At 37.8% G+C, this 12,200-nt stretch overlaps 1 protein-coding gene across 2 annotated transcripts in view; it reads left to right on the forward strand.

The window, feature by feature from the left end:
- The window catches only part of LOC117408811 (endophilin-A1-like), a 54,928-nt gene extending 48,318 nt beyond the window's left edge, over positions 1 to 6,610 (forward strand). For both annotated transcript variants that reach the window (XM_034014138.3, XM_059002024.1), the window contains exons 5-9: positions 1,527 to 1,660; positions 2,096 to 2,254; positions 3,281 to 3,387; positions 4,299 to 4,423; positions 5,203 to 6,610. In XM_034014138.3, the coding sequence (XP_033870029.1) occupies positions 1,527 to 1,660; positions 2,096 to 2,254; positions 3,281 to 3,387; positions 4,299 to 4,423; positions 5,203 to 5,399 (722 nt within the window). In that variant the 3' untranslated portion in view covers positions 5,400 to 6,610. The remainder of the gene's footprint in view (positions 1 to 1,526; positions 1,661 to 2,095; positions 2,255 to 3,280; positions 3,388 to 4,298; positions 4,424 to 5,202) is intronic.
- Positions 6,611 to 12,200: the final 5,590 nt, after the last annotated feature.

Consider the following 12,200-nt stretch of genomic DNA (forward strand, 5'->3'; position numbering starts at 1 on the left):
AAATGAACTCTGGTCCTGTACACACTCTCTCTCTCTCTCTCTCTCTCTGTATCGTCAGCCATAGTCTGTTAAATTTCTGTTCAAGGTGAGTTATATACTGTTTCATTAATTAAAACCCTCCTTTTTCAAGTGCAAATTAAGTCCTTATAAATTATGACAATTAATACGGATTTGCTTTTAAATTCCCACACAAACAAAATAAATAGTCACAAGAAGCACTGCTCGTTAAGATATTAACATTGTAAATCAACAATTTCGGAAATCACATTAGGATGATTATTTAATAACGGGATAGGCAAAACGGCCACTTGAAAATGCCAAAATCAATGCTACATACCGATTTCTTGATTAACACTGGAGTTAACATTTACTAACTTTTGAAAATACTACCCATGTGTCATATACGTATTGCAACTTTTATATTGGGTTATTAATAATAATAATAATAATAATAATAAAAAATCATTAAAACTACATTTACATTTTAGCATTTCTTTTGTTTTTTACTCACTGCGTCAGGCTCTATTTGTTGATGTTGTTGATGTGGTTTAACCTGGTGGATTTGGGTGCTTGCAACCATTCACTGCTCTGCCTAGTGTGAGGGCCAAATCCTACTAGAACTGAGCAGCTATGAAATTACCATATTACACAAAATTATAGATTCATATTGAATATAAACTAAATGAAAATGCATGGCGCACTGAGGAATAAGCACGTATGTCTGTGTTAATCACTCTTGAAATCATGTTCTTGATTAGTAAGTACCTTTTTTTTTTTATTTTGTTTTCACTGCAGGTGCCATAAACTAAAAGTGGTTGTTTACGTTATTTTGACAAAAGGTATTTAGAGTGTGTCATGCTACATGAAGTGGTTGAAAATCGGGACTTTTAAAAGATTTTGAGCATAATGTCGGGACCCCGGGACCTCTGATGGAAAGCTGGGACTGTCCTGGCTAAGCCGGGACGTCTGGTCACCCTAACTACAGTGTGTTATAGTTATGGATGAACACAGAATGTTCCTCAATAAATCAAAACTTGTAATACTAATTTTCTTTTTAAATATACAGTAAATGGTTCCACTTATGTTAAAGGACAGCCAGTCCTCATTTTATTTATTTACTATTTGTGAATTTGTGAATTTAGTGCAGATGAAAGACTGACTACCCTTCACAGCTCTGCTAGGTCAATACTGACCTGAACATCCCTGCCATTGAAGCCTGGGTCTCTCACAAGCAGCAAATGTTTTTGGTTGTTTTATTGTGAACTATTGTCCACAGACTTGTTGAGAACCCCTTACTAATTTCAAGTGTATCTAGACTATTTGCACCCCCCAGATTCTGACTGACACATATCTCTGTGATAACTGTTAGATAAGTAAACTGTAAGTTTTTGGGGTACATTTTGGTCACGGTGTGCAATATATTTGTGTGCTTAACAAAAGCAGCATTTGAGCAGGCACATCAACAGAAGAACAGATTACCAATCTGAGCTATAGGTATGGGAGGTTTACCTTTGACTGCTTTCCAGGCTTAGCTCTCATCGATGCTGGTGATGCCATGAGGGAACTTGCTGAAGTGAAAGATGCTCTGGATATGGAGGTAAAGCAGAACTTCATTGACCCCTTGCAGATCCTTCACGACAAAGACTTAAAGGAGATACAGGTAATTAAAAGCTTTGATCTTTGATCATTAATAACCTAATTATTATTATTATTATTATTATTATTATTATTATTATTATTATTATTATTATTTATTATCCAAAAGATATTGGCTTCAAACTTGGTACACAACTGCATTCTATGATTCTAGGTCAAGTTTGATCATGTGTACAGGAACAATTTGTGGTAGTTATTTTACAAAACTGTGTAAAATGTAAGCATAAGTGAGTGAGACAGACCTGGTTTAACTTCTAGTAAATCAAACTAAATTGAAAATCACGAACAGTGACTGCTTGGTACAGGTCTGTAAAATCAGACAAAACACATACAAAACACACCAAACTATCTTTTTAGTACTTCTGAAAGGGGGGGTGGGGAGTATATGTACTGTGTACTCAATTTAAAACTGACACTGATGTGTTTTCTTGTTTTTTAGCACCACTTGAAGAAGTTAGAGGGTCGCCGTTTAGACTTTGACTACAAGAAGAAGAGGCAAGGCAAGCTTCAAGATGACGAGATTAAGCAAGCCCTGGAAAAGTTTGACGAGTCAAAAGAGATCGCAGAGCAAAGCATGTTTAATTTGATAGAAAGTGATGTAAGAACCCTGTTTATTCTAGCTGCATGTGTTGCCTCATTAATTTTATATTTTATTTTAAAAAAAGTAACAGCAGTCCTGAAAACAAAAGCATCACTAAATTAGTCACTGCCAACATGTTTTCTCAAAAAGCGGAAGCAAAGAATTGGGTTGGCAAGGAGACTAAAATGCTCCATCATCCCCAAAAGGACTGACCTGAAGCATGCTTGCCTGTCAATGTGAGGAAACATACACTGCCAGTGCTTGTGCTATTACTACCCTGTGAAGGACAGCTTTGACTTGATTAGTCTTTGTACTTGACTGATATTTCAGTGGTACTGTACATATTTCTCTTTTAAGAACGTGCTCCGTAGAACGCACCACACCACGTAGAAACACCACTGAATTACAAAATAAATGATTGTCTTTGCAATATTTAGATGTGAATGTTGTTCATTTGTTATTTCTTTGTTTGAGGTGTATGTTAAATACACATTTGTAAATGTATAATTATTATATATAGCTGACCCTGATATTGATGGGATACAGCCATTTGAAATGTCTTCAGATAGTTTTCTTATCTAACTATACATTATAAAACCTACAATATCTGGTCCTGTGTAAGAAACAAGCTGATTTTCTCCATTCTGAAAGTCTGAACCACACATAGGCTGCTGCTCTGACATCTCATGACGTAGATATCAGTTTGTATGATATTTTCTATGTATCGTATGAAGACTGTGACTGGAATGTGTGTACCTTCTGCCCTTGTAAACAAGATTCTGAAGAGTAAAAGATTAAAAACAACTAAATAAATAAGTAATGTGGCATGGACTGCAAAGGGTGGGAGGAACACTGAAGCAATCGCATACATTAGCAAACTGGCTCAATCAAAGGGTATTTCTGTCTTCTTGGTTAAGCATTAGCTAAAGCTTTAAAATGATGAGAAAATTAAAATGATGAGAAACAGAAAGCTGTTGTTAAATGGGGAGTTAAAAAACCAACAAACGACTGTACGTAACAATTGCACATCTTGGGTTTTCACAGCAGATTGAACAGGTCAGCCAGCTGGCGGCTCTGGTGCAGGCGCAGGTGGAGTACCACAGGCAGGCCACGGAGATCCTTCAACAGCTGTCCAGCAAGATAGAGGAGAGGTCAGTTCATCAGGAGTAACCCATACTGTAGTCTCTGATTATTAAATATCCACAGATACCAGAATACATGTGTGACAAGGTGGCGGAGTCGTCTGACGTCAGACAGAAGCAGGAACTAAAACAAACTGACACCAGGCACTGCAGTTTTCAAATAATAAAGACGCGGCTGGCCGCCGTTTTATTTAAATACAAAAATAAATAAAAGGTTTTAACAAAAAAACACTTGCTCACAGAGCAAAATAAAACAAGTAAACAAAACAAATCTCGAACACAAAATAAATAAAACACAGGTCAGGCTGGGCAGATTGCCTTTACTGTTCCTCTTTCTCTCTCTCTCTCTCTCCTCTTCTCCTCTCTCTCTCTCTCTCTCTCTCTCTCTTTTCTCTCTCTCTCTCTCCGCTCCTCTCGTACACCCACCCCAAGCTGGAGAGCTGCAGGCTTTTTATACAGGTGACCATCTCCCAATTAGCAACAAATTAAATCACCTAATTAATTCGGGAGATGGCCACCTTCTGCACGAGTTTTCTAAATACTGTGTGGATGGGGCTTCCTATCCACGCTACTAAATAATAACAAACAAACGGCTACGCCGTCACTTCTATAAACAAAACAATAACAAAATACGCGGTGCTTCGCCGTCATATAAATACACTGAATCATAATACAATAATAATAATCAAATACAAAATAACACAGGGGCGGAGGGGGAAACCCTGTTCTAAAATAATCAAACCCTGTACACGTTTCAAAGTGTAAATGTTAAGTAAACACAAACAGAATTGTGTAACTTTATAGCACTTATGTCAAATACATTACTGATTTTTGAAAATACATGTCTAGGGGGTATACATTTTAAAACCTCAAACCAAAATAAAAAATAACATTTGACTTGATGGCTCTTTCTCATGTAGAATAAGAGAGGCCTCTGCTAAGCCGAGGAGAGAGTACGTCCCCAAACCTCGTTTGGTCATAGAGTTCACACCAAGTGAGGACCAGAATGGAGCAATAACTAACAGTGGAACTGCAAAGTCACCAGGTAGTTTTTCAAGAACATTTTTATAGCTTTATCATGTCTGCAATTAAGTTATATAACGACATAACTGACTACAGTAGGTTTAGCTGTTTAAGAAAAGTTAAGAAAAAAACTTTTTTAGAGCTACGCAAAGTTGTTGTTATTGTGTTACTAACCTGTAAGAAAGAAAAACAATTGTGTGCATCGCAATGAGATTACGCTGTCCTTACAAAGGTAACACGAAATTCCTGTCAGGACAGTGCACTCTGATTGGTTATCGTATTTTGAAACAAGTACAAGTACAAAGTTGTATTTGTAATTTTCAAGACTAGCAAGAAGCAACATAGATGAATGAAAAAGCTGTTAGACTACTGTCAAAAACAGTTTTTGGGGGTGCCTGGTAAAGCCACTGTGTAGTGTGCAGGATGAGTCTTACAGTCCAAAGTTTACTTGACTTGTCTTTGCTGGGGATTCCTCAGGGAGTGTTTAATTGGCTTCTGCAGTGTGGCAAAAATAGCAGGGACTGTTTCATGTGTTTCACCCTGCAAGCTAGGCCCCAGTTGATCTCAAACTAGCATGTTGAAATACACTGTAGAGCATCCATATATAGAGCCAATTGGCTTGGTCGTGGGATCGGGGGACACCCACTGCCCTTCGTTTCAGATAGTTTACTTATCTAACTTCCTCACTGAAAATGTGACTTTACTTCATAATAAGGGCCATGGTATTCTTCAATTGGCTCATTGTGCCCTAAAGGTGCAACCCCTGTGCCTGACTGTTGCATGTTATTCCTCTCTCTCTAGCCCCAATGGACCAGCCTTGCTGCCGGTCTCTGTATGACTTTGACCCAGAGAATGAGGGCGAGCTGGGCTTTAAGGAAGGCGATATTATTACCCTGACTAATCAGATTGACGACAACTGGTACGAGGGGATGCTACAGGGCCAGTCGGGATTCTTCCCCATCAACTATGTGGATATCCTGGTCCCCCTGCCCCACTAAGCAGTAAAGATGCTTCCTGAGCACCGACCCTGTTGCAACCATGCTGCTGCTTTGACTACATTATCGGTGCTGACTCCCTGCCTCCACAATTGGTTGCTCAAATCTTAAATTTAATCTTCTTATTTAAACAGAGAAAGGGTCTGGTCGTTTAGCTGCAATATATACCAAGTCAGGATACATATGGCTCGGTAGCCCAATCAACCATCTAATAAAAGGAATAACGCTCCAATGTGGGTATTAAAGCAGTGAGATGAACCATTGCAGTTACAGCAAGCTGAATTTGAGAAGGCACTATCGGTTGCCAAACAGTATACCATCTAAGTTATTATCTTTTTAAACTGAGGCTCTGAAACTGCAGTTGTTTACAGTTACTTATTAGCCATTAGACGTAGGACTGGGCAACCAAATTCACATAGTATGTCTAAATCCCCTTTCCCTTTAATTAAATTAAAATATACAAAGCACATATGATCGCTAATGGCTACTGTAATTTCCTTATTGTATTTCTCTTAAAGGCAATGTGAATGCCAGTGTTTGGCCCACTCAGAAGTCATATTGTGTGTTTCACATTTACATTTCAGTTTGTACATAGTCATTATTATTAGTATAGTGCATTTTCAACGATACAAGGTGGAAAAGGACCAATGGAAAACCAGGATTATTTGGTTTGTAGAAGGTTGAGGGTTGATTTAAAATGTTTTAACGTAAGTGTTTTTTTTTCACTGTTTCTGGGGAAAAGATTTTGAAGTCTGTCTCAAAAGGACCAATACGTAGAACCATCATTGGTTAATTTCAGAGGGGACCTTACTTTGGTCAGTACAATGCCAGTTGTATTTTTAATAACAGGGAAGCACAATTTTGAAATATTATTGGACCATACAGTGTTGTTCTCTTGGTGTAACATTTGGGAAAACTGTGTCTTGTGTACTGACAGATCATTCATGTATAATCTTTTTTTTGTTCTTCTTCCCTTTTCTGGACATTTCTTGTGAGTATTTTGCCCTCAATGAGGACTGTACAGCTATTTTTGTGATCAGAAACACTTGGTTGAAAGTATGTGACCTGTAATTTTGTGAATGCTTTTATTTTGTCATGGGTTTGTTTATTAGTTTTCATCCTGGGTGTACAATGATGTGTCTAGCTTATCTTATTTCTGCTATAGTGGTAAATGTCCTTTGCTTGGTTATTAAATATAATATATATATATATATATATATATATATATATATATATATATATATATATATATATATATATATCTAAACTGTACAAAAACTTTAAGGGGGGAAAAAAAGTTACATGCTGCGCAAATGTCTTCTAAGCTTTTTTTTTTTTTTTTTTTTTTTTGTCCTGTGCCGGATTACAAGAAAACATATTGCTTGATGTGGAAAAAAGTGATTTAAATAAACACTACACAACCGTGGTTGTCCAGCTGCACTTCCTCAGATAACGACGACAATGAATCAAACACGGGGCAGCACGGTGGCGTAGTGGTTAGCGCTGCTGCCTCACAGTGCCAGGGTCCTGGGTTCAAATCCAGCCTGTGTGGAGTTTGCATGTTCTCCCCGTGTTCGCGTGAGTTTTCTCTGGGTACTCCGGTTTCCTCCCACAGTCCAAAGACATGCTGTCTAGGTTGATTTGTCACTCTAAATTGCCAAGTGTGTGTGTGGTGTGATGGACTGGTGTCCCGTCCAGGGTGTAGTCTCACCTCGTGCCCTGTGTATGCCGGGTTAGGCTCCGGCTCACCGTGACCCTGTAAAGGAGTAAGCAGTTAATGATAATTAATGGATGGATGAATTAAACACCATGTTGCTTGAAGTCTCTTGCTGCAGCTCCACCTACTGTTCAGAATGAACATTTAAGAAAAGGGCCTGTAAATCTTCAAAACTGCAATTTCAATGGAAGTGTTAAATTTAACATCCGTAAATAGTGCTTCTTGTTTTTAATCAGTTCAATGTTTATTAAAATAATAATAATAATAATAATAATAATAATAATAATAATAATAGGTTTTATTTTTTTAAGATTTAAGGGACTCTTTTTTGGTCAGAGGTGAAAGGATATTTAATAAAGAAATACTTTTTTGATAATTAAAACATGTTTTTTACATTATTTATTTATTTATTTATTGTTATTTCGTTAGTTGACCCATTTTATTAGCGCAATAAGGCACTTTAGGGTGTGGGGTATACTCTAATATCCACACCCTGTCGTGCCTTATTGCTTACATATTGTATCTACCATAACTACCCATATAAAATACTATGCAGTAAAATCTATTTTCTAAGGCCATCTCACAATTGAAGCCAAAGTAATACGTCCTGTAAAGTCATCTTCATATTAAGGTCTTCTGCAGTCCCAAACCTCTGTTAAATTAAAGCTCTAATAAGACTGACATTCTGTAAACTACCAACTTTTTTCTGTAATGAATTAGCAGCTCAGCCCATTGAATTGAATGGAAAGGCAAGGGCTGCATATGAACCGCAAACCATACAGTTCAAAGACAAACATCTTACCATTCAGCTGCAGAGCAAGCTTTGTAGTTGAGAGGCAAGTACTGTACAGGTTGTATGCTGATGTCAGTACTACTCATCAGTAGCTAGGAGGAGATTCATTACACTATAAAGTAGTTTACTAAACTACATACTGTAGTACAGTATATTGAAGGTAAATATAGTGTTTTTGAGCAAAACAGTATTTTTTTTAAATTGGCACTCAGTTAATAATCCTCCCATTTGGATACAAAAATTGTTCAAATTAAAAGTTAGAAACAAACGTCATGCAGATTATGTGATCATTTTGTCTGTGTAACGTAATGCCTGCAGGTACCAGAATACAATAGTCTTGTTCTGGTAAGTATTTTTCAGTAATGTTAACATGTAAACACCAGGGGGAGATGGGGGAGCATGATTATAATCACACATAGCTCGCCCCTGCATGTTCCTATATTATATGATGAAAATAGCAGACAGCTTGATTGGATACATATGAAGTGTCGTGGAAATATAAAATGCTATCGAATATGAAGATCCAGTTAATATATAACTAGATGTCTCCACAGTAGTTTCACTAAAATAACTGGTGTACTAATGGTGTGAAAGCATAGTGGTATTGGCTGAGTAATGTATTAACATGGTGTAAAAACACAATTTGGAAACATCCATTACTAATGAATATTCAATGGCAAAACAGTGGCACTACAATGGTTTTGCATTAGAAGGTACTGATAATGAAGGGGAACTACACAAGTATAAGCAATTGGCAGAATGACATCAAAGTAGTAGAAATTAACAGCCAAATACTCAAATAGGTGGTCAGAGAAGCAATTCTAATCTTAATTTTGAGGTATACCTGTAACAACAAACCTCTTTTGCTGGTAGCTGTGGAATGGGTAAGGGATGTTTCATTACATCATAGAACAAGTAGTTCCTGTTTTCCAGACATGTTATTCCATGCTGTAATTTGCATTTCTTTGTGTGTGTAAGTAAAGTAATGCTACAGCAAAACTAGTAAAAATTAACTGAGGTAGGTTTCACAGGTAGGTTTAAATATGTAGATTTGTTACAACAACTGGTGTTTTTATTTTCCTTTCTTAGAAAATTGCTGCAGAATAAAAACTTTGATATATGGGCCAATGTGTAAACCTGTTTGATATATACTTTGTAATGGTTACTCATTATATATAATTCCTCTTGTGTATAGTAATTAGTACTGATAATGTAGGGTATATTTTCCATAAGCGTTCAGTCCAGAATAAGTAACAAAATGAAGCAGGTCTTTAAGCTGTGGGGTTGTTTCTTTCTCAACTTTGTAACTATCCACATATGTATGTGGAATTATCTCCTTCGAAATGCTAACCGTACACTTGAAAACAATGGGCAGTGTTTATAGGCCACAAAACTTTTTAAATGGTTCTACACTGTAGTTAAAGAAACTTGATTTAATTAAGCACAACAGCCTTCACAAAATCCAAATCAGTGTTAAATATCAGTTGGTCACTCATCCTACACGTTTAGGATCACAATACAAACAACTTGGGACAGGTACGCTTATTCATTCATGCAGTACATTTCTTATATAGAATATCTGGTTTACTGTCTCTTTGAACTACTGTATATGTGATTTTGTAGATGTCTTTTTTAAAGATTTTATATCGACATTCAGTTTTCATCAACCAGGATTTTCAACTTTGGCATAAGCACTGCTGGTTGTGCAGGCCAAAGCTGAAAATACTGTTGTGAATATGTTCAAAGCTTAAAGTCAATCAATCAATCAATCTTTATTTTATATAGCACCTTTCATAGTGGACCACCATCACAAAGCGCTTTACAAGATGCAGCAACAACAAGAAAATCCATAATACTTTAAATACATAGAAATGCATAATACATGATATACATAAAAAAATGCATAATACATCAAGTACAGTGCAAAGCGCATAATAGTAGCAGCAAGACAGCAGCTAATAGCAGATATCAGGCTTAAAGAGCATGGAAAGCAAGAGAGAACAGGTGGGTCTTGAGAGTTGATTTAAAGCGAGTGACGGTGGGAGCATCACGCACCAAAGCTGGGAGAGAGTTCCAAAGAGTCAGAGCCACGAAGCTAAATGAATGTTCTCCAAGTGTGGTGCACTTTTCTTTGGGGATAACAAGCAGGCCAGAGTCAGAGGACCTCAGTTTGCGAGCAGGGACTTAGCGGGTCAGCAGATTGAGGAGGTACTCGGGACCTGTGTGATGAAGGGCATTGTAGGTGAGCAGGAGAGTTTTTAAAATAATCCTGAACTGAGCAAGACGGGGGGTGATGTGATCACGTTATTTACATCTGGTAAGGATCCTGGCAGCGGCATTCTAGACTAGCTGCAGTTGGTTTATGGTGCGTGTTGGGAGACCACCATATAGAGAGTTGCAGTAGTCGAATCGAGAGGAGACAAATGCATGACAAAGTATCTCCGCATCTGGGAGGGAAAGGTAGGGACGGACTTTGAAGATGTTTCGAAGATGGTAGAAGGAAGATTTGACCATGGAGGAGATGTGGGCTTCAAAGGAGAAGCTGCTGTCAAGAAGTATACCAAGGCTTTGTACAGTGGGGGAAGGCAGCAGCAGACAGTTTCTGAGGTTCAGGGCAGCTATATTTAGATTCTTAAGTTGAGTTTTAGATCCTAGTATAAGGAGTTCAGATTTGCTAGTGTTCAGCTGAAGAAAATTGGCAGACATCCAGGCCTCGATGTCTTGAATGCAAGCCGAGAGACGCACCATGGCAGAAGGGCTATCAGGGTCGAGTTTTAAGTAGAGCTGGGTGTCATCAGCATAGGAGTGAAAAATGAGGCTGTGTTGGCGGATGAGGTGACCCAAGGGAAGCATATAGATATTGAAGAGAAGGGGCCCAAGAACAGATCCTTGGGGGACACCACAAGTGACTGCGTTTGCAACACCACTACATCCTGCATAGAAAACAGACTGCATGCATCCGGACACATAAGAGATCATCCAGGATTAACAATAATCTATCTGCATAATGCCAGCCTTGATGAAACAAACAAAAAAATACCTGTGAATAATCAACCTGAGAAAACAGGAACAGAATACAAAACAAAATTGAAAGCAAAAGTTAAATTGTCATAAATAGCTTCACAAATAGTACTTGAATGTAAGAAGTAGAGCAGGGGACAGGCTCTGTAATAGTGATGCATTTCAGAGAGCCAGCGAGGATAAACATCTTTAAACAGATTGAGATAGGTAGCTTTCCACTACCTCGCTGCATTATTCCTTGACAGCTTTTAAGTTCTTCCCTCAAAGTGCTGAAAAATCTCCATATCCTGAATGAAAGAGAAGTTCATCGTTGGCAGTGACACATGCCCTGATACGAATTATGTTTGCAGCACGGCCTCCTCCCTTGGAGATCTGCCAGATAAACATGCCGTGAGTCATTCCCCTACGACATGAACAGGCTGCCAAGACGAAGACGGGATTTAGATTTTCCCATTTGCCTGCCACCTACACTGGAAAATTCAATAGTAGTTTGACCTGTCTTTCTGCTTCATTTATCATCTCAAATTATTGTCTCTGACTTCCAACTAAAAGAAGGGCGATTAAGAAAACTTGTCGAGTGTTGAAAGCTGGGCCTGCATTGTGAATAGAGAAAGTATGTGAGAATTCTATAGAAACCATATCATGATATAAAAGTTGGCACACTTCCCTGACAGCCAGATCTTAACGCTCAGTCTTTTTGCTTATGACAAGAGACGACAGGATGTGAGGCTTTCTGTCTTTGTATTTCAACAAAAAAGCTTGGATATGTGTGTGGCTTCCAGGCTGTTGTTGAACCTGACTGCAACGGACTAATGTGGTCACTTGTTGGAGAACACCTGTATAATAAGACTATTCACACGCCAGTGAGGTGTAATCCAGGAAACAGAACCTTTATTCAGTGTGCGGTATACTAGTTAGAGCCTGCAGGAAACGCTTGGCTGGTGATTATCCACACTTTTACTGTTTCTGAAGTCTACAGCAAAATTACCAGACTTAAATGCACCCAAGTGTCTTTCTCAGTGTGTACTGGATGTGTCTTCATGGGCATGACTTTTTTTTTTTTTTTTTTTTTAAGCAGAACTAATTCTTCTCCGTAGCGTGGAGAAAACTACATGAAAATCATACAATGATGGTCTATCTATAATCTGGTTGGATGAAACTTTAGGTTGTCATATGGCAAGTTATTGAGTATTCCATCACAAGACAAAGTTTTATTGAGATTATTATTATTATTATTATTATTATTATTATTATTATTATTATTATTTATTTC

This window comes from Acipenser ruthenus, chromosome 2 (genome assembly GCF_902713425.1).
Source record: "Acipenser ruthenus chromosome 2, fAciRut3.2 maternal haplotype, whole genome shotgun sequence".
Taxonomy (NCBI): Eukaryota; Metazoa; Chordata; class Actinopteri; order Acipenseriformes; family Acipenseridae; genus Acipenser; species Acipenser ruthenus.